The sequence below is a fragment of the Drosophila biarmipes genome, chromosome 3L (genome assembly GCF_025231255.1).
Source record: "Drosophila biarmipes strain raj3 chromosome 3L, RU_DBia_V1.1, whole genome shotgun sequence".
In the NCBI taxonomy this organism is placed as follows: Eukaryota; Metazoa; Arthropoda; class Insecta; order Diptera; family Drosophilidae; genus Drosophila; species Drosophila biarmipes.
The window spans coordinates 6,365,497-6,389,094 of record NC_066613.1 but is presented as its reverse complement, the minus strand read 5'-3'; the positions used below and the strand labels follow the sequence as shown (position 1 = coordinate 6,389,094).

Below are 23,598 nucleotides of genomic sequence, written 5' to 3'. Positions count from 1 at the left end.
AAGTGCAAAAACAGCTAAAAAATAAACAAAACCATTTCGGAGCGCCACTTTTTAAAGCAGCTGCTGAAATTGAAAATTGAAAATCAACTTGAATTCCCTTCGCCACCTTTTCGCCGCTAAACGTCCGCCATAAATAAAATGCGATATTTTTCCCGAAACCAAACAAAATTGCTTGGTTCCCGGGTGGAAGGGGGCGGTGCTCGTTGCACTTGTCCGTGGCTTTTCCACAGTACGTGACTGGTTATCCCATACAGCAGCCGTGGTATATCCCCGACCGGAAGCTGTCCTGTTGCTGCTGCAACATATTTTGCGTATCAAATTTGTGCAAAGTGCTCACAGCTCGATGGAATTCTATTGGGAAATATTTTTCAGCAGGGCTGCGAAAGGGTATGCCCAAAAACAGCAGGAATTCTGGCTATCTGAAGGTGTCTGGTGCGCTCGCAGGGGCGACGAAATAAATTTGGAAAAAACATTACTCATAAGTCGGGATATTTGATAAATAACTCTTAATTCAATCAGATTTTCAAAGTTATCTCTCCAAGCCCGCTTTAGAGCTATTATTTAATAATCCCCAAATTATCGCCAATCCCCCGACGAAAAGAGTATGCCTGGGCGGCCTTATCAGCCGGAAACACTGCCATCAATTTTTCAGCAGTTCGCCCTAAATCTCCCACTCTCGTGCGGATTTGGGTCCCGATCTAGGTGGCTAAGCTCTCCCTGCTCCAGAGCGCTGAAGTGCATGGCAAGCCATTAAAAATGAATTGCCCGAGCATATTTTATAAACGAAAATCATTTTCAGCAGAATTTGTTGGTGAAACAACGACCAGCGGCGGCGGCAACTATTAATAACAAAGTGTGGAGAAGCGAAGCCCCGCGCCTCCCCTAATACAATCATATAAATTACACTGCCAGAGCAATCAATCAATGTCAAAGTCAGACTGAGTTGCGCTTATAGGCCCAGGGTCGTCCGAGGCACGGTGATGGGGGACGGGATGGGGTTGGTCGGGTCGGGGTAGATTTAAGCTAAGCTGCCACGTACTTGGCCGCTCATCAATTTCAATAAGCCGACCTCGGAGGGAGCGGGCGTCCGGCCATTCCGGACAACAGACCACCGGCGAACCATTAGCACCTAGGCCAAGTGGCAGCGGCATTTGTCAAAGTCCCGGAGTCCTGGCCCACAGCCCTGACATCTTCGCCTGTGTTTTGCATTTTAAATTGTGGCACAAACGAAATTGAAAATGGCTGCTAAATATGTGCAACAATGCGACAACATCGCTCAATTGCTAGCTCCTTTGTCTTGGGCGTATCTGTCCCTGTCTCCGTATCCGTATCTGTCGAAGTATCTGTATCTGCGTGTGGTGTCAACAATGGCAGGGCAGAGCGCTTTGGGTGGCATTTCATTGACAGCAAGTCATAAATTCTACAAACGACAGCCGGCAAGTGGTGAATGACAGTAGAAAAAGAGCAGAGGGGGTGCCCAAGATCCACATAGGATAGTTTTTGTCATATGCAAATTTCGGGCACAGCTAGGATGGGTTGGTGGCAGGGCAAAGGATAACTAAGCGGAACCCCTATCCCGCACTCCCTTATGTCCATGGGAAAATATTATTGTTCCATCTTGACAAAGGTTCTCTTTTTGTATAAATTTGGAGTAACACGATCGTCTATGAATATATAAAAAATGTATGGACTAAACATTACTTAAAGAAAATCTGTAAGTTACATAATTATTTCAAGATTTGTCCAACCCCCTTGTAGACTTTACTTTCAATTAAACCTTGTTAGCCGTTCAGCTGTAGAGCACTTTATTTGGACCTTTCAATCTTGTCAATCAATACAGGCTTAACCTTTCTTTCCCAACCACAATGAACAACAATTCTGTGGGAACACCATATGGACAATACCAAAGACTTTCCCTGCACCATGAACATGCCCCATTGTGTCGTTCCCTATGATCTCTTTCTTAATCACTCTCAGCTCCAGTTCAGACTGCTGCCTCATCAATCAATCAATCACAATGAGTCTTTTGAAGAGAGAAGAAAGGCAATCACTTCGGAGAACCTTTCGCCGTGGCCGCACCACAGCGTCCCGCTCTAACGACGGCCGGGCACTTTCGGTATCTGGAATCGGCTAAGCCCCCCACTCGGAATTAAAATGTAGCTCGCTTTATCGCAGGGACCACACCCAGGTCGTTCCTTGGAACAGATGCAGATGCTGCCATCCGATTTCAACCGCACTCGGAGACCACAAAACGCCGGCATAACGGCAACACCTGCCCATCAGTTGGGTCACTCCGTCCACGTATGTGTCTGCGGAGCGGAAGTGCACAGGAGAAGAGCTAATGGCGGTGGAAGCGAGAAGAAGCAGGATCCGTCCAGCTGCCCCTGCAGCAGAGAGGGGGCCAGAGGGGAGCGGACACGAAATCGTCGGCGCCGCATTTGGGAGCAGCTGTGGATGCGGTTTATTCTCCGACTGAGGCTGCAGCGGAAGTTTTAACAACCGCCGCACACACACTCGCATGCACTGGGAGAAATTTTGCGCTATTAGCCATTCTTCCATTTATATAAACTAAAGATAACTGATCCATCTGTCATATTATTCTATTTAATATCTTATATCTGCATCACCTAAAGGGTTTTAAATTCCTTTGTCAAGTCCCTTGCTTTTAGTCAAATGAAGAGGGGCATTCTTATAGATAGGTATATATTTATAAATAAATATTTCTGGCTGAGTTTACTGATACTCAGAAGTTTGCTTTATATGAAATACTTGTATCGTGTGTCTTTCACTCATTCCACAATAAATGAAGAACATTGTGTCTAAGTGTTGACCCTGCTTATCCTCAGTGCAGCTGCTGGGGACACACACATATGGAAATTAAAATCAATTGCCTTTGGAGTGGGATGCGGAGGAATCTCCCGAAGACACACACGACGCTCCGCTGCCATCATTAGCTGCAACCGAAATCGTAGTTTTGTTGCCGTGCATGTGTCATGCTGTTCGGCTGCCATGAAAATCCCTGAAAAGACGGCGACTGTGCTCGCCATGTGTCCTGCCTATCCGACCATGGATCTCCTTGACGTTTTTATAGCTGCTAACAATGTGTCAGGTTTTCCAGGAACTCCGCTTCGGCTTAGCCCTGAGCCGGTTCTGTATCTGTGGCCTCTGAAGCGGATAATTAGGCAAATGTTTTGCCTGACGGCTTGAATGAAGCGCTGGATGAGTAAGCGGCCAAATATTCGTGGCAGAAATACGCTAGATCTCCGATAAAAGAGGGTTCAGACCGACAGTTGATGTATGGGCACTATCTGAAGTATTTCACGGAGATCGCTGGAGGAAGTTGGAAAGGTTGCTGGAATGCGAATGGTGGCATCTATGTGAGACGAATGAATGTGGTGCCACTGAGATACATTCGGTAGATACAAACATTTTACAAATGTTTGACACTCTGAAGCGAATATGAGATGACTTAATAATAATACTTTTTGTGACTTTCCAAAACATTTAATTCTATAACATCAACCTTAAGGCCTTATAAGTCGGTCCCTTGCTCTCCCCTTCGACTGCTCATAAACTTCCTAATCCCAAGCATCCAGATAGTTTAAGTCTCTTCAGCTGTTTTCATTCATTACTGGTTGAGACTTCCCCGTTCATCTTTTTATAGCACCTCAAGGAGCACCTCGAACGCTAGGAAAATTGCATTTCCTCTGATCCCCTGGCCGTTCCCTCTGCTCCACGACTTTATGCATATTTTTGGCGTCCTCGGGTACCCTATTTTTATTATCGGAATGGGGGCCACGCAAATTATGCGTAAATATGCGTACCCCCTCCAACCGACTCTGCCGTATTTCTCGTTTATCGTTTTGCGAAAAGTCAATTTTTTATAACGCACAGAGCAGCGATGGGGGCCAGATAAACCGATCCGTACGTATACAGATGTGTATATAAGAGTCGAAAAAATGATTTGTGGTTGGCTGAAACTGGCGCAACGTTTCGAGGCAGGAACCCCAGTGGAGAAGGTGGGGAGGGAAAGAATATGTAACAAATTTGTAATTTGAACGCCACAAATCATCATTTTGCATAATGATCAATTCATAAACGTCAAAACCTTGTTATTCCCAGTCGCCTGTGAAGTGAGTTATGAGCGCCTTGTGTTTGTGGAATTTTTTGACTATTTTCGAAGGGGTGCCGGTGTAGGGTGTCTGTCGCGATTGCGTGGCCCGGAAATGTATATCCAGCGGCCGAAACAGACACATAATACCCTGCCCGAAAGCAAAGCGAACAGACAGGCCAACTTCCTGCGAAATCTAATTAAATAAATTGCATAAATGCTCGACGAGCAGTTGGTGTAGGGCCAAAACAGATATCTGATTACGAGACGGCGTGGAAAGTTGTGCGTTGGACTTTCAGATATTATTAGGAAAGGTAATGTGTGCAGGAAAAGCGGTGAATGCGACGGAAATTTCATTATATTTTAGTATGTTCCCTGAGGAAAATATCGATTTATGCCCTTTGTTTATTTCTTTTGAGTTTTATTATTATAAAACGTCAAACTCAACTTCGGTTGCCCTTTAGCACATAATTTAGTTTTCCCAACGATTTTGCACACCATAAACGCAGAGGGTACTTAAGGTTTCAAACTGTGTTTATTAAAAATTCCCTTTTAAATTATCTACAAACAAAATTCATCAAACGAGGGCAGAAGTAACGCAATCTAGAGAGCATTTGCCATAACTCCAACTGACAGATGGCCCCTTCCCACTTCCTGTCGGCCCTCCCCCTCCGCCCACTCGGCTACCTTCTTGGGCAGCCTGCAGCATATCAAATTAACACAGACACGACGTCGAGGACCCGGGACTGTTTGCTGCCCATTAACTGTAGCACTTTTGGGGCACGGCACCCCTTAGTTACTCCCCGTTAACCTAGCAGCTTCAATTTGTTGGTCAGGTTTTATGCGTACACACGGAGAAATGGTAGGCTGTATTGAGTATTCATAAATATATTCAAGTGATTAAATAATATTTTTTAGTTTTAGGATGCACTAAAATATATCTGTCATTGAAGAGAGATCTTAGCTCATAAATATTAGGAAGAAAATATATTAAAATTAAACTGTGGAACCATTATTATAAACAGGACCAATTGTGAAGCGATTTTCTTTCCTGCCAAACTGAACCACAACATATAAAAAAAAATTTAAAAATTAAGGTTTTGGCAGACCAAATCTCTTGCCGCTTATATATTTTCCCTGTGCTTCCCTTATGTATGTGGCTTTTTAATGAGCATCGTGGCCGCATCGGGGAAACCTCGAGCCTGAATCCCCGACTGACTGGTGACTTCAGCGATCCCGAGACCGAGAGTCCCGGCCAGGGCAAATTGCAGGTTCTCTTTCCCTTTTCGCTCCGAGCCCTGGCCACAAAGTGTTGCGCTGCACTCATATTTTGCCGTGTGCACCTTAATTATATGGCCGCCGACAGAAATTCAAGTGAAAAACGTTTCTCCGATGATGAAAACGAAGCGGCGGTCGCAGAGGAGGAAGGCGAGAGAATGGGCAGGAAAATCAGAAGAAGAGGTAGCAAATAGTGGTCGAAACAGAAACCTAAGCCTATTCCGTGCCGGGCCGCTGTTTAAACCATGAAAATTTAATGCCAGCTTAGGGCGAACAATGCCCCATGGAATGTGCTGCGAGGGACAGGGAGGGAGTTCGAGGAATTTTAGGACCGCATTTCCGCTTAGGCCTGAAACGCCCGCACCAAGTATTAATTATGTACGCATAAAATATCTTTCGAGACCTTTCTCGGACCGCTCCGAAACCCTTTCGGGGCCGACATCAATGGGATGCAAATTAACTGTACAAACATAAATAACACTTCAAATTCCCCGAAAAAGAATGGATATATATATCATCAGCATCAGCGGTCCTCTCGGCATTTGTCAAAGCAATAAAAATTGTTGGGCTTCTGTTTGATAAGAGTTTTTTATCATCTTTAATGCGAGGGTCCCGTCCCGTCGTTCCCTCAGCCCTTCATCCCTTCATTAATTCACAGACACGCAGCGGTCCCTTTTTGAAATGTTCTCTCATTACCCTAGATACTTTTGTGCTGGCTTTTCCGCATCGCATCTCTGCGTGCCCTGTATCTGTATCTCAACTTGTTGCTGCTGCAGTCGGTGCCATTTTTTCCCACACGTCTCACAGAGACTTTAATGAATTGGAATTGACAGTTTGTTGGCATTTTATATCTAGAGAAATACACATATATTTATGTGGGCTTTCGGGTGCGCTCATTTTTAATGTATCTGCAAGATGCATCATCAATTATTCAATAGACTGCACTGCAATGCAGTCAATCGAAAACTTTGCCCTCGCCGCCCCTCGGGCCCTGCCGCTGGAAAAGTGATTAATTGGCGCTACAAATTTATGACGTTGCTCGGTCGACAGCGAGTTGAATGTATGATAAAGCGAATGGATAGGAGTTCACCCTACATCGGCAGCCCTCCCCCAAGCGATTAAAACTTTTCGTCAGTCAGGCGAACTTCAACTTCGGAAACACATTAAAGTATCCGCATGTGTACGTGCGCGAGTTGTTTGCCTGTTTCTTATTGTTTGTCCTGTCATTATGTTTATTGTTATGGTCTTCGCTTTGTGCAATAAATATTATATAAATCATGGAAATAATTTATATAGCTATATTTACTCGATACAACGGACCGAACTCCTAACGAGGTTTCCATAGATACTTTGCGGTAATGGGAAACTTTGATATACGATCGTTTGAGGGTTCGGATAAGTTGGCGCTCGTCTCTGGGCTGAGTTCTTCGAGAGGGTGCTTAGGTGTTTCAAAAGATATATTTTGGTTCTTTAGCGAGCTAATACGAGTTCTAACAAACTTTAATCATTCGTCATTCAAGGGCTAACCCATATTCCTCAGTAGTAACACTAATACCCATACTTTCTCCAAATTAACACTTCCTAAACCTCGGTTAATGAACCACTCTCCCTCCAATGTGGCTTCATTTTTTCACTGACTTTAAGTACTGGCCATGGGCATTTTTCATGTTGTAATTCAACGCTTTTTATGCTGCTCTGACCACACCCACGACGGCACCACAACAACGAAACCCTCTTTGCTTCCCCAACGAATTTCCCAGTTGGTCAGCGGTACCAAAAGTCATTACAGGCAATGAGGGTCCATTGTTATTATGATTATTTGTAATGTATGTGAGCGGCGTGGGGAGGGCGGAAGACGAGAGTGGGAAAGCCCAGTTCAATGCTTTTAGGTTCTATTCGGGCTGATTGTTTCCCCTGGCCCCACATCTCTGGGGCATGAGCTATCCACCGGGATTGCGTTAATCATGCCACATTGCAGCCGCTCCACAATAATCATAATAATCGAGAGTCCAACAACAACAAACAACATCATTATTTTGGATATTTATGATATTTATGTAAGCTGTGGGATGGGCGGGCGCTGTGGATGTGCGCCGCGATTGTTGTTGCCACGGCTCTTGATAAAAATTTAATGTAGCATGTTAACAAGCGACCCGTTATGATTACCCCAAGCCCGGTTGCGATACAGAACCAATCCAATCCCGAATGGCAGAGTGGTAGAAAAAACTATTGTACAATACAACACAATCCCGACAACTCCAGTACGAAAATTCTGCAGTCCAATTTACCATTTCGACGATGATGGGGATGTCGGCTCCACAGACGACTCAACTTAACCCCTGGCTGGCGGGGGAGCAATGGGAACGGCGGGGCAGGGGGTTAAGCAATCCCATGTCGAAATGTAGGTGTGCCACACCGAGCTGAAAATAAAGTTGGGACTAGGACCTGAAAGGCCGAAGCCGCCGGTCGACGGAGGAAATGAATAATCAATAATCACAATTGGAAATTTTCTATAAATTGGCAAATGCCGGCAACATAACAGTTTAATTTTTGTCTGCGGCAGACGACTGAAGGAAATGGGTTTCTATTTTACTTTCGGGGCACAGAGAGTGGGGAAAACGTGGAAGGAGCTTTTGGACACGAAGCCAAGAGAATTATGCTTTTCCTTTGATAAGTTCCCTTTGAAGCAGCGTTTGAAGTCACAAATTAAATTAGACTGGATTTTCGGTTTGTTCTTTGAAGGTCTTTGATTGTACGATGTTATTGAGTTAGAAATAAATGTATTTATGGAAAGAAATAAAAAGTGATAAAATTTAAGGCACCTTAAGCCGGAAACTATTCTTCGAATATTTAGCGCCGTACTTTGACTAGCTATCTCCGCCTGGCAAACAGTTCCCAGCAAATTTTCCTCTTCCAAACTGCCATCCCATGGCTGCAAGCCATCCATTATCTATTCTCATTCCCAAAAGCACTTAGCTTCTGTTGTTGCGAAGCTTTTGCATTTTAAAGTATCTCGCCCGCAAGCCCACTTTTTCACTGCAACACGTTTTTATCATTTAACCGGGTGATGGGATGGGTGCCAGATGGAGGTGGGGCAGACCCCGAAAATAAATCCCGGCCAGAGGAGCGAGCACTCTCGCATCAACAGCGTGGGAATTAATATCAATGTCGTTGTCGCTGGTGGTGGAGCTGCTGCTTTTCCGCTTTTCCTGCTGCTATCAGCTCTCAATTTTCCGGCACAGCCACCACGGCGTATGTGTAATGCCCACTTTTTGTCGTCGCTCGCTACGGTTTGTACGCTGCTCCTATTTTTTCTTTTTTGCTTTTTATCAATTAAAAGCCACTTCAAAAGCGGAAAGTGTGTGTGTGCCGTTGACACGCACACACAAAAAGCGGCAGAGACACCCAGTGCCCCCACACACTGCCGGACTCGCACACAGATACTCCGGGTATCCATAGTTCGCTTTGTTGTCAGTTGGCTGGTTTGCTGGTTTTCTGTTTGTTAGCCGCCTTTGTTTTACCTCCTCCCCCTGAAAGCGCCTGCCACTCCACTCTGGTGAGATAAAATGGAAAATCATTAAATACTGATCATTTCCATATGTGGCGGGCCACAGCAAGGCAGTCGGATTGGGTTATTTTGTTTAACTGAGCAAAAAACAAACGACAGAAAAGAGACTTTTTATGAACAATTTGTGTTTAAGGTATTAGTCTTTATAAAATAATTTAATAACTTTTAATTTTCTTAAGAACAGAGGAAACTGAATATAATTTGCGTTCCCCTTCCGCACAACGAAATTTCCGACTCTCTGCCGACCAAAACGGAGCTCCCACTCTGGTGGGGTCTTCCCCAAAAAGTTTCCCAGGCCGCTTTCCTCACAGCCCCCGCACACACCCATGCGGACAGGGGCACACATGTTTGGCGGCTTTTTCGCTTTGACATAATCAAAACCAAACCGAACCGAACCCAGACCCACATCGAGCGAGCAATGACGCGCCGATCCCCGAAAAATACTCGAAAGGCAAGAGCGGCGGTGGCGGCGTCCACTCAAAGCTAATGACCGACAAAGCGTTTTGTATTATTTTCAATTTCATTTTCACTATACACAAACTATGCCCCCAGCCCCCAGCCCCCAGCCCCCAGCCCCGAAAGCCGCTGGCCCCCAGCTGGCACCCTTCCCCCTTGGTGACAACACTTTTCGCTGCGGCCTCGCCACGCTTCGCCTTGCCGTGCATTAAATATTATTAAGATAAGGCGGGGGTTCGCTTATCAATCAGACGTCAGAGGAACCGACCCTCGTATATATTATTTGCAAGAAGCAGAGCCAACACGGTTCTTCCATCAGAGGTATTGAAACACACTGGCACCGAGTTCCGTAAACATTTGCTCAGAGCTTGTTTTCTTTTTCGCTTTTCTAAGAAGGGGTTTCTTGTCTGGCAGCAATTTGTCAAAATAAGCATAGTAGTTGTGCAGTTATTTGATTTTTTTATTAAAATCTATACTTTAGGTCATTAGGGATCAATACAGAATATAAAATATTTTTAAGTTTGTGTTGTCTCCTACTTATCATAAAATACGTGGTTTTAGCCATTCATTGCAAGTTACGACCCTCCTGGGTAAGCATTAACTTGGTATTTGGGCTCGAAGTTGTGGCCAGGTGGGAGGTGCAGGGGTCGTGGTATTTGCTGAGCCCCGAGTGCGGCATAATTCCAAGAAGAGGCCCGAGAGCCAATTGCTAAATCAACACAAACAAGGCCGATGACCAAAACAAAAACCTCAAAAGTCATTACATATATCTTGAGCAACCCCAGCCCCCGGGAAGCCTGCAGAAATGCAGAAGCTACGAGCTAACAGCTTTTTATCTTTTGGCACAAGGCGGCACAGCATTGTTTTGGTTTGGCAGTCGCCTCCGAAAACCAGTTCATCGAGCTGGACCAAAACGAAAGAGCCATCCGATTCGATCCGAGCCGAACCGGCCATATAGGGTCGCTGGCATGTCGAAAGGCAGAGCGGCCACTTCCTGGCTAATATTACGAAAATTGCTTATACCAGGCTATTGCCCTGCCCCCCACCCCGGGTTCTGTGGATCAGCCAAAAAGTGCCAAGTCTAAGTTGGTAGTTGCAGCTTGCGCTGGAGCCGAGGCCGGAGTCGCAGCCCTCCTCCCGGACCTCGCGGCCGGGTCTTGAGCCCGGTGCGGTTCGAGCCACGTTGCTTTCGGCCTGTCATGAAGGCAATGCCGACGCGATTCGCCTGTTGCCTTCTACCGTAATTCACAACAACCACAGCCATAATAATAACAGCAGCAGCACGGCATCGAAGAAAAGCCAAGGCAAAAGTTGTGAAACCCGCGCAAGCCACAGTGGTTACAGGCCAACTACCAAGGGGAGGACCGAAAAATGGGTAAGGTGTTTCAAGTATTTATTGGTAAATCGCTAGATAATGAAATCTATTACCGAAGATAAGTTCGATTTTTGTAAGGTAAGCTGTCTTAATACAATGAACCGTAAACAACATTTTGTAGCCTTACCACAGCCGCTAAGTACTTTTATACATATAGGAAATTATACTTTCTACAGCAAGCAAGACTAATTTATTTAAGACTTTATTCGATGTCAGTAAAATAGTGTTACGAGTAAATAAATAATACAATAGAGCTACAATTATTCCAAGCACTACCTTAAAGCATTTAACTAAAAGTATTTAAAAACTATAACTGTGTTTAATGCTGGTATTTGATTGTTAATACTCACACTATAGTATTGGTTTCTATAAAGTACTAAAATGTTTTTACTAGATAAACGATAAGAGTGTACTTTTATGGGACCGTTTATATGAAAATAAATCCTAGAAAATATTCTCTATCCTCTGGCATATCCCATAAACTTAAAGGATGTGAGATTTGCGTATTTCATTTGTCAGTTGTTTTAAGGCAGGTATGTTTTACAACGTGTCTATTAAATCGTGTTTAATCTGCTTCAAAACTCCAAAGCCTCGATGGCCTCCAGCTCGAGTTTCATATTTTCCCCTCGCTTAAGTACCTCCGATAATCCCCATTCAAACACACACTTTGAACCACTGTGGACGGCCTCTGGTGCCGCGCCTCAAAGCAAAAAGCGCATCTTTTGAACAGAGCGCAAAGCGCAGCTTGGCAGTCGCAGCATCGGCGCGGTGTGTATCTCAAAGATACAAACAGAGTGCGCTCGTTGGATCGCTGGATCGCTGGATCGCCGTTCCTCAGTCTTTCGGTCCGTCCGTCTGTCGATCGTCGTTCGGTCTCTAAACCGCTTTTGTGTAGCCGCTGCCGAGATGTTTGGCATAGTTGGCCTGGCCGCGGAACTGGTTGGATGTGGATGTGGATGTATCTTCGAGATGGAGTTGGGGAGTTTCTCAGTTTTGGATGGCAGTGGAGGATGGGGATGAGATTGGGAATGGGGAGCTTGCAACGACTCTGCCGCCTGCCGCTCAGTTATTATTATTTTTGCTTGCGGCGGCGGCTCGACGACTTGCTGCCGCTGATGCCCGATGTTATTGTTGTTGTTTTATCAACGTGAGGGTTTTAAAAGGTTTTTGTGTATGAGTCGGTATGGTATCGGTCTTGGCCTCGCAGCAGCTGCTGCTTTCTACACAGAGAACAACTATAGTGCACTTGTTTGATCGGTAGACTATCCATTAAAGCTCCTATTTTACTGATAATAACCACAGAAAGGTTCCTTTCGTTTTATGTAATATTATTATTTTTGACATATTTATCTTTAGAAATGGATCGTGAAAAATTAATGTTTTGAATAAACCTGCTTTAGATGGCTCCTAAGCATATTTCCTAGTGGTTGAGAATGCACTTAGAACTCGAAACTACTGTGAGTATAATAATGTTATAAAGGTTTCTCATAGTTTAAATACAACATCTTGATATCGATTTGGCGTTGTCAACCATAAAGGGATCAAACTGCTGTCTAATTTCTCGCTGTGCACTTCATCAGCAACGGCAACTCCACCTCCATCGCGGCACCGACTTGCCTTCGGTTTTACCTGCAACAGGTAAGAAATGTTCGTACGTTGTTTTTAAACGGCGTCGGCATTTCAATTCGCTTTATTTTCATTTTTTGTTCCACTCTCTTCCCGTTTGTTGTTGTGTAGTGTTTTCGAGGCTGCTTTCTTTGAAGTTGCATACTTCGGTGTGCCTTTGGAGGTTTCCTTTGAATTCCCCCTGCATCTGCCAGCAATTAGTGTACAGGGCTGTCGTCCTGCAAAGGGTTCAAAGTGTTGGCCAGGCATTTAATTGGCGCAGACCAATTGCCAGCCGAAGAAGAAATCTCTCTCTGGGGCTTCAAAACGGAAAAAACAAAAAGACTGGAGAAAAATAATGGGGCAGGGGCCCCAGAATATTTCCGATGAATTTGTGGACAGAACAGAAGAAAAAACAGCCGGAGGAACATTGATTGATTGATGTTCCTTCAGCGAATCGGACATCAACGTCGCTCGTTCGGCAGAAAGGTCGTCCGATATTCCATTTTCATTTCCAACTCCAATTCCGTTCCGACCCCACTTTGAGAGCGGAATCGGACCCGGGTCTTCGCGGCCCTTGTTTATTTACGCTCATGATATGTGCTACCCATGACCAAGGAGGCGATCTCTAGCAGCAGCAGGAGCCACAGCGAATCGATCTATTGATCGCTCGCGATCCCTTCGCTCCGCATCGATCGGTTTCCAAAAATTCTATTTATTTTCTTGGGTCGCTTTTCCCTTTGATGTGCTCTGCAGTTGTGTTTTTCTTCTTCAGCACCATGCCCGATTTCTCGTTCTATTTTTGTGTGTCGTCCCCTACCAGTCCCCGCCCCATTTCCATTTCCAGAGACCACAAGCGAACGGCTGTGTATCTTCTAGATAAAACTGCAGCCGGGGATTGCCTACATTTTATTTCCAACTTTTAGTTGTTCGCCGTAATTATCGGAAAAGGATGTGGGAGAAGCCCTTGACTCAATGAATTCCGAATAGTAGGTATGTGTGGCTATGCCTGAGTGCGAGCGAGCGAACTATTGTTTGGGAGAAGGTAATATTTCAGATCTTCCGCCCCGATATTTGTATGTTAATGGGAATGGCCTTCGATAAGGGGTAGCAGGAACACGAATAGGGAAAATAATTGCACGGATTATTGGGTTCGATTGTAGGTGAGTAGTTTTGGGGCGCTGCTTCCGTTGTGGTTGCAATTCTACACCAGGAGAAGTTCGTCAAATTAAAAATATTTTAAGAATTGACTCACTGAATCGCCATTCTCAGCCCATATCTCAGCATCACACCGTAATTAATACCTCGTCTCTGAGAGATTCCTCCGCCACTCCAAGGGAACCCCTTGACGCATTTAATCTTTAAATTTAATTTACCCTGGCATTGCAAACAAATTGTTTCCTTGAATGCTATCGCCCGTCCCCAGAACTTTTGGCACTCCCCGAGAGCATTAACATCCATCTTTTCCATATCTGTTGCCAACTATCTGGAAATTCACTAAACAAGTTGAGAACGCTTGGCTTTCGCTTACCTGAGAATTGCTTGTAGCCGCCGAGAATTTTATGCTTCCACCATTTGACAATGTTGCCCGCCATCTCTGCCGAGTGTATATATGCTTCTATATATAAGCTGGTTGAGGATGCAGTTACTTGGCGGTGTCTTGGATTTTTCGGTGTTTTTACTTTTCCGGGCGGTGGTGGTTGGGTTGGAAATTTACGAGTCCTGGGAGGAGGAGACCTGCAGCAGCCCAAAATGTTTTACGGCCTTTGTGTGTGCGTTCTGCGCTCCCTGGTGGCTGTCCTTTTATGTAAGGATCCGAGGACTGAGACTAATATACTCCAGGTAGAGAACGACCTCCAGTTCCAGTTCCAAGTCCACCGTGTTTATCCGCTGCCGCTGGGCGACCTTAATTTGTATCTGGTATTATTTTCGACTGTGCGGGTGGCAAAGCTGCCGGTCGTGGCCGTAATCGTGGTCGTAAAAGTTTTTACAGCTCTGATGTGCTGCATTTTAGTTTAATTTGCGCATATTGCGCTGCTTTATTTGATCTACGTGTGTGTATCTTGCAGATACTCGTACTCGTATTCGTACCTTTGTGCCCGCTGCGCGCGTAATTTTAATTGTAAAACATTTTCGCCGACTCGATTTGTTTTTCGCCAGCCGCTTCGTTGTTGTTGTACTTGGCTTTGCGACGACGTAAATAACTTGGCGTATAAACAACAAAAAACAACAAATGCAAAAAGGCAGAAACACGATTTATTTCCAAACGATTGCGACGATGGCGACTGCGACGTCGATTTTCGGGGGGTGGCGTACCGGTTGTTTTTATTATTGTTGCGGGGGCGGTTTTTCGTTTTTGGTTTTTACACTTGATTTCCCTCTCGGGCTAGAAAATGAAAACTTCACTGTGCGTATCTCGCAGACACATTTATTCATTCATTCGACCAATTTCCGATTTTGATGATAACTTCACTGGGCCACAAACAATCCGTTCGGTCAGTAGTTGTTTTGGTGGGCCAAACTACGCGTATCTTCCAGATACTTTCCGCTGTATCTCGGAGTCTCAGTTCACACGTCTGTTCGAGTTGGCGGACGAAAACAATCTGAAATCGCCGAGACATTCGAGAAGCGCCGACACAGTGGTTGGGTGGATGTTCGAATTCGAGTTGCGCTCTCTCGCGCTCTATTGCTGCGTTTTCTTCTCTCTTTCGGTTCTGGTTTCGAAAACTAAATGCACGGCGAAGCTGATATTTCTCGCAGTGTGGCTGTGGCTAAGGTTGCAAAGAGACAGCTGTCAACGCACAACAAAAACAACCCAACGATAGCGTTTTGTTTATTTAAGAGCGTTTTCGAACTCGCTTTCGCGCTCTTTGGGGCTGTGGCAGTGGTTTCGAAAGTGTTACCAACGGGCATGATGGAATTGTTGGGCAACTTGCTCTTCCCTAAATGTCTTTTAAAAAAAGCTTAACAAATATTAGTAAGCTTAATATGCTTTCCCTTCTTATAAAGATTAAGCATTGTTTGTAAAATAAATAAATATTTATTTAGGTTATATATATATAACTAAGATAAATCATATTCCAACATAAGTTAAAGTATTTTTATTTTAACGATTAAAAAATTTTAAAAATGTTTAAGTGATATACGAGAAAAACATGTTAATATAGGAACGTGTGATTAACTGACTTGATATAAAGGTTATTTATGGGGATACAAGAAGTCTTTCAGAAGATTGCTACATCCCGTTCATAATTAAGAAATGTATGCCATATTCCTATGCTATTCAAATGAGAACATGAGCTGTTAGAATGCAATTTTTCAATCTTATGCAGAATGTTCTGAGATACTACCTAAAAAAAGCAATTATGCGAGCAACATCTTCAATTGCAGCGACTGCCCCGCCTTAAATTCAGCGCTTTCTTTTTGACTTACACCTTTCCAGTTTCATTTCGACTGGCCGTTGCTCCCTCGGCCATCAATTTTTGATTATACACATGTTTGGATAATACCCGGTTTTAATTTGCCTCTATGCATAGCCGCAGCAGAAAAAAATTTTGATTGTTTTTAAATTTGATCCCGAGCGCTGCCCCTTCCAGCTTTTGCTTCGCAGAAGAAGCCGCCTGCTGAGCCTGAACATCAGGGCAATTACCTACGAGCAACCAAAAAAGAAACCCCGAACCCAAACTCAAAACCCGCCGATAATAACAGAGCAAGGAGAATCCTGAATTACGCCGCGGAGAGCAGGGGAAAAAGAATAAAAACGCAAGGCTCTTTCTTTCTTCGGCGATCGAGAGCAAGTGGAAGGAACCCGCGGAGACCGTCTTGTCTTTAACCCCACATGACCAGGTGAGTATATCTGAATCGACAGAACAGCAGATGTCGAATATGAAAGGTAGTTTGGAATTCTCGCTTAACTTTTTGAAACAAGTTCTAAACTTATGCTAATTTCAATGGTTTGGGTCCATTCATACGTAATCCAACTCATAAGCAAAATCTGATTAAGGTAATAATTCTCTCATAAATGTTTCGTTACTTATAAATCTAATACGACCGATATATGGTATACCCTGATATTTGGTTTTTGTTTTAATCTCAAAAAGTGTATCCCTTGTATTGCAACACACAAGCCGATTTCAATATTATGTTAACTTGAAGCGATACTTTATTTCAACCATTAGGAATGAAAAATCTGTAGTTCTCCTGATTTATAATCTGATAAATGTAATAATTCTGACATAATTGGTTTTTTAACTTATTACATACCGATATACCGATATAGCTTGACATTCGGTTTTTGTTTCAATCTCAAAAAGTTTATCCATTGTACTGTAACACACAATACAAGCATTCAATATTCGTTAAATATTAATATTCCCCTAATTTGAAATAGGTTAATACTGAAATTTAAGATTTTAGGGATGGGCCTAGTTCGTAAGGGGTTAACTTGGCCCTCGGGGGTCCGCAGGCTTTCGCACCGTAAAACGTTTTCGGCCTCGGTATAATGGCGCTGTAATTGAAGAAGAACACGCGATCGAGCGAGGGAAGGGTCTGGGGGTCTGGAGGTCTGGAGGGGGCTACAAAGGCGGCGGAGGGCCCGCCTTCTAACAGAAGGGTTTCGGTTCCCGGACCTTCTTCCCTTGTCCGACCCTCTTTGCGGTGCCTTCGCCATACATTGATCCACCGTCTTAATTTCAGGAGGCCGCGTCTCCTTCGCTCCCTTTTTGGATGCGGGCCCCTGATTGATGTCGGGATCCGTCCGCCCTGGAGCCGATATTGATTTATGTTTTCTCCGGTTTCGCATCCCAACCCCTGCACTTTGTTCTGCTGAATTTCGCACAACAGTGTGCAGCTTTGCGTTTGACAAAAGTCGATGTACAGGCTGGCTGCAAATGTAATTACCCAAAAACGAGTGGAACATGTCTGGCGACCCTGCTTTCGGTGGGCGGCGGTCGTATGTGACCGGCTTTATAGAGGGCTTTTGACATTTGCCCCGGCGATGACAGAGTGACGGCCATGGCAACTGTCAGTGTAATTGACAAGGAAGCAGTATTGGACCCGCTCTGTGTCATTTTCCCCGCTTTTCCCCCACTTCCCCACTTTCCCCGCTTTCCCACTGCAATGTCCCTATTTCGCACATATTGGCAATGCTGATGACTTTTTGAAGGGTTAGTCGAGTTTAATCGAGCTTCGTGTGGCGTGTGTGTTTGCACTAGGGAGTTGATTAGGTTAGGGGGGTCATTTCACCTACAGGAGATATACATAATTGGCCTTCTCTAACAGCATTTATGGCAATATAATGAACAATTTTACGAGACTCGGCTTATTTAATTAAACTGCAGTATTGGAGTTATCTAAGTTATATATCATGGCAGTGCTTAAAAACTCGATAAAGAAGCCTAAGATTTTTGCTCTTCACAATCTCCTAATGCGTTACAATAAACTTGTTAAACGACTGTTATTTTCCCTTAAAACAAAACCTGCATAAATCTTAAATGTGTTGTTTTTTAAGTTCCGAGAACCAAGCAAAGATCTCTTTATTTTTTACGAATAATACGCAGCAATTGATTATTTTCTCGTTCAGAAGCCATTAAACGCTCAGCAAGCACGAAGCGATGATACTCAGCATTTCCCAAATATTTTCAGTAAATTATGGGGCGAACATAAATTAGATAAGCAGATATATTTTCCAACTTGCGTCACATTCAGCGGCGCTGGGTCTCATTAAGAATAAATGTTTTGGGCGATCGGCTCGGCGAAGAGTTTCAAAATACATTTTTTGGAAGTCGTAAGCATCTGAAAAATCAAATAAATATCAAATGCGTACTGGGAGGGTCGTGTACTTCGTGAAACTATTAAATAAATTAACTTTGTTGTAAGCGATGGCCATAAATATTTATATTTTATAGTATGCTTGTCGTAAAATTCAAATGAAGTTGTCGCTGTGTGGGACGCGTTATAAACAAATTTCGAAAGCAATTATGAATTGTAGTTTTTGGCATTCGTCGTCTGACTGACAGGAAATTATATTGTAAGGCCATAAAACCGGCGGGGCCGGGGAACCCATGAGTCCCTGAAGAGATCTTCAGTCCCTTGGTAACATGGTAACATGTGCAACAGGCCTTTTGAAGTCCCCACCCCTCTGCGCTCAAATGACTTTTACCCAGAAGTCGTTAAAAAACGACGAAAATTTCCAATTAATTTTGATAAACGCGGGCCCACAACGAAAAATAAAAGATGCAAATTGGTGGGGCCAGAGGAAAATTCGTTTGCTGCCCCGAAGCGGAAATTGTAACTGTGCATTGATTGCGTCGGGAAAGGGGAAAGCAAGGGGATGGGCAGTGCCACCAATTGTTGCTTATTAGGCCGAAATCATTAAAAATCTATCCAAACAACAACAGCGACGAGGCAACAAATTTTTGTCTACGAAATGAAGCCATTTCAATCAGCCGTTTTATGAGTGTTTTTGGGCGCTTTTGCCCGCCTGCTTCGAATGGATTTTACGATTTTACATTTACAAGAGGCCGCCGTCCATCGATGTCCATCAAACGATTAGGCCCGGCGAACGTATACATAGAGAGTGGCCTGTTGTACCGGGGCCATGGTTTCTGTGGGACTTAATGACCAGATTAATGATGCCAAAACATGATGGGAGCGATAGATTAAATGGGAGCTATAAGGCGGTGTGAGAGTGGGGGAGCGGTGGGCAGTGGGTGGCGTTTTGTGGCCCCACGGAATTCTTCTAAAGAAAAAAGCATCTTTAAAACATTTCAGCTATCTCAAATATCTGAAGAATATTATCTTTTATTGTAGTTCTGGGAAATCATCAAAAATATTTTGAGTTGCCTAGTTTGAAAATCTGCATCTTTAATTGCCCTAATGTTGTCTTAAAGCGATCTTATATTGTCTGTTCTCTGAAGAAAACATTTAAGTTTATAGGAAATCCAATATACAACAAAGTCTAGTTTCAGTTTATTCTGGTAGCTAACTATAAGCCCTTGGATTGGCTATCCATTTCAAAAGCTCTTGCGAAATTACCAAAATGTAAAAGAGGTAAATCCAAAGCCAAAACCCCAATTTTACCGGTGAAGTATGTTGCAAAATCCTTATTACCTTAGCTGGCTGAGCTGAACAAATTTATAATTAATACCACCTGCAAACACGCCCAAACTTTTTATAACATTTTGAAACCATTTAACAAAATAAATAATCAAATTGCAACACACAGAAATCTTTACTCCAATGGAACTCTTGGTCGCACCGCGGCCAAAGAAATAATAATTTATGCATTTTCATTTATTTTCCACACGCTTTTGACCAAAAGTAGTGTTTTCCATTTGTTCTGCGCTCCACTCGTAAATTACAGACAGCCGGCGCGAAGCGAAGGGTGGGGGTTTCCACTTTTGGGGCCGGGCGAAAATCAAAAATCATTTTTTAGAGTGCTGCCCAGAAACAGCATCTAGTGCCCCCGCCTCCCCACGCCACGATCGTATCTTGCATTATCTACGCTGCCGTATCTGATAATGATCAACTGCCGGCCGACGCCTCAGATGCCGCCTTTTTTCTTTATATATTTTTTCCTTTGTTTCGTGTTTTTCTCCTTTTTTGTTGCCTTTTAATTAAACGCTCAAGCCGCGAGCGGAGCTCAAGTCGCTGGCGGAGTCGTGCATCGGCGGCCGCCCCTTTGAGACCCCCTCCGATCTTATAGAGGTTGCCGCCTCATTCAGTCGTTCATGCCGTCATTGCTTCATTATCCATGCGCACATCACTCAGCGCACACTCTGCATGCACTCGCTATATTGTGCGCACTCATCCCCGTCCGAGATCCCGGTTCCATTTCCAGACAGACCCCACCCGAGTCATATCCACATCATCAGCCGATCCGTTCGTACGAGTATCTCTTGCCCGAACTCAAATCGAATTACGGCCCCATCGCATGAGCTCTCAATGATTTACTGTGTCACATATCTTTCGACATTTTATTATTCCCAAGCACTGAAACCTTGGTGTACCAAGTTAGAGCATTACTAGTTGTCAATATTAATTAAACTGCTGGCCTATGCTTGAGAACTCAAAACTATAAAATATACGATTTATCCAAGATTTGGCAACCCAATTTAACTTTGGTTTATACAGACGGTGTACAGAAAATATTTAGAATACCACAGACACTCAAAGGATTGAAGTGTAATGATTTCAGATTCATTGATAAGAATGATATCCTTGTCTTCAGATAGTCCAGTAATCCTTCGAAAAATGCACAACGACCCACTGCAAATACTGTTTCTTAATTCCTGATGACGAAGGAAAATTTACGATTCACCTCAACTTTTTCTGTTTCCGTGTATAAATTTCATTTACTTTTCTGAAGGAAAGTATTAATTTACGTAAACAACTGTGAGTAATGAAAATCGGCAATCAACGAATTTCCTTTAGATATTTGGTTTTACATTGAACAACAGTTTTTATTGGGAATTCGTCGATTTTTAGACTAAACTAAACTTGAACTTCCCAAACATGCCGGCAGTATCTACTTCCTCCAGAATATTGCTGTCTAAGTTATTAAAAATATCCTCCTTTCTCGGCAAAAGGACCAACATGCCCACATGTGCGGCTGAGAATGGGGTGAGCATTGGCTGCAGTGGAGGCCGCAGTTTGGAATATGGAGAAAGAGTAAATCATGGGAACACAACGTGGTCCCATAGAGTGTCCTGCTTTATATCTCTTGGTAAAATATGTGTTAAACTGAGAGTCAAGTGGAATAAACTTATAGGGAGATATTGACATTCCTATTGAGTTTCACAAATTTGGCATATTTTGAACACTGGTATTGCCAAATTCTCGTTCGTTTGTTGACCGATATTCTTCGCCAGTTGACCAGAAAAGTTTTGTTGCACGGAGTAGAAGAAGACTCAGCCTTTGAAGAGTTAATTAATGGTGGGCCATTTTTCGTAAACTAAATACATTTTTAAAAGGCATGGTTTTTGACAGTTGGGATAAGAACTATAAATTTACCCAGAAGAAAGGGGATCGCGAAATTGCAACGAATTTGAATTAACACGGATTAATGTATTTATTTTGTAAGTACGCTTATACAAATAGTAAAACGTGCAAGGGCACATAATCTACTTATGGCCTAGGAAAAACAAAATAAAACCACTAAAAACAGTTAAAGTTTTCAGCGACGCCAAACCATATCCAACTCGAAAGATTTTGCGGAGCTGGTGTTTGGTTTTAATTAAATTCTCATGCTGGGCTGTGTGCTCCAAGTGCTCTAAATCTTAGGCACGCACTTCTATGCACTGAATGAGCCATCCACCCACCCTGCGTTCCACTACATGTTAATAGCTTTATGCGTCACTTGCATCCTGGCGCATAGCAGTCCGCCTCCACATTTTCCCGTCTGCATGGGCGTCTTTCCCCAACTCCGTACTGCCAGCTGTCTGACTTCCTCCATGGACAATATGGTCGCTGGTGGGTGCCTTGCGGTTTTCTGATTTATAACACTGTTTACACGCCCTGCCAAAAAGTTTGATTTACTGGCCATTGGACTGGCGTCTACACGTGTGCCCATTCGATTGCCATAACTCATACGACACGTTGGCCATTTCTACTGAGAGAAGGACTCACGCATGCGCAGTCGGAATTTCATCTACTTCAGGGTGATAGTAATTGGTAGTCCAGAGGATTGTTAGTGAAAGAGATCTAATATATTTTTAAATACTTATCCAAGCAAACTTAAGTGGCAAAAATGTCCCTCATGATTTGACTGAAGCCCCGCCACTTGGGATTGCCAGCAATCAGCTGGATGTAAAAGGGGTCTTGTCCAACTTTATATCGCATAAAACCATCTTCGTTTCAATGAGGTCGTGCTGGTATTGGTAAAAATACTTTTTTTTTAGGATTCAAACCCAATAATTTTACAAGCACCTTGGGAAAATAATTTTTTCAACTCAAACTGCGGAAAATCGCAAAAGGTTGTATCGTAGGGTTTGCATTTTCTATTGGTCGCTTTAAACAGCGAGTCAGAACTTTTAACAAAAGAAAAACACAATAACTATTTCTAGTGTTCCGAATGCTTGCTTAAAATAAATAAATTGATTTCCTACTGTACTCCAATTTACAAATAAATCATGGTAATAAAGCACTAAATAAAATATAAATAAAACAAAAATATTGTATTTTTATTGTATTGCAATACCATAAAGGAAAGACTCATTGGAGGGACAACTGTGATTATTAAAATGATGCACAAATCGTAGCTCACGCCAAACCAAAGACCATAGAATACCAAGGAAATCGATTAGGTTTCCAGTTCTATAATAAATTATGAATTCTTATTATTCATTAAGTAAGTTATAACATAAGAGTAGGAAAACAAAAGTTACCTCCCTGCGTTTCTTTCCCGAAGTTTCTCAACGCAATTCAACTATTTTATCTCGAATTTATCAAAGCATGCCGCTCCTTTTCCCTCCGATTACCCATGCACTTCCTATATGACTAACTGTTCACGCTGCATCCGCGATGATGATGATGAAGTTGATGCTTGATTAGCCGGACAGACCCGATCCTCCATCTCCTCCGTCAGGCACTCCTCCCAATTTTTTCCGCCCCTCCGCCAGCATGTGCGCATGTTCATTTTAGCCCGGCCCGCAGGCGGCCACCTCACACATTCGCCCATCACTCACCTTTGAAGTTGCGCCGACATCTCGGCCAAGAGTCGAATCTCCCCGGACAGGTCAGCCACGTCGAAAGCCACCCGTGCGAAAAAAGTGAGATAAAGCACCGCCGAAGAGCTTCTCAAGTCGAACTTTATGTATACTCTTCCGTTATATGTAGGTGTATAATAAAAGTACTTATCTTTAAGTATTAGCATAAGCAGATTAATTTTTCGTAAACGAAATTTTGACATATTGATGATTAAAACGTGCCTTATTTTTATTGCATTTTTTACCTGAACAATGTTTAGTGAACATACCCCTACACATATGTATCAAAGAAATGAATTGAATTCTACTTCCAAAGATTGAATAATTAGTGACACTACTTTGGGTAAGGGTATTAAAAATTAAAAACCGACCACACCACAGCAAAACGGTGCTGTCGGATCGCCGCTCTTATCAACTTGTCGAAAAGCTCTTGCGCTCGTTCAAATCAATTTGAAGCGGTTGGCATCGGCATCTCAAACGACTTCAAACCGCGCACCAC

General features: G+C 43.4%; 2 protein-coding genes across 3 annotated transcripts in view; both read right to left on the bottom strand.

Annotated features, from left to right (window-relative positions):
* The window catches only part of LOC108035916 (protein naked cuticle), a 41,901-nt gene extending 26,891 nt beyond the window's left edge, over positions 1 to 15,010 (bottom strand). For both annotated transcript variants that reach the window (XM_017111690.3, XM_017111691.3), the window contains exon 1: positions 13,925 to 15,010. In XM_017111690.3, coding sequence (XP_016967179.1) covers positions 13,925 to 13,988 — 64 coding nt within the window. In that variant the 5' untranslated portion in view covers positions 13,989 to 15,010. The remainder of the gene's footprint in view (positions 1 to 13,924) is intronic.
* A 7,786-nt stretch (positions 15,011 to 22,796) lies between these two features.
* Positions 22,797 to 23,112, bottom strand: LOC108035890 (uncharacterized). The gene is given in 2 exon segments (XM_017111645.3): positions 22,797 to 22,990; positions 22,993 to 23,112. Coding segments are annotated over 2 exon segments (129 nt in total). The 5' UTR covers positions 23,072 to 23,112; the 3' UTR covers positions 22,797 to 22,940.
* Positions 23,113 to 23,598: the final 486 nt, after the last annotated feature.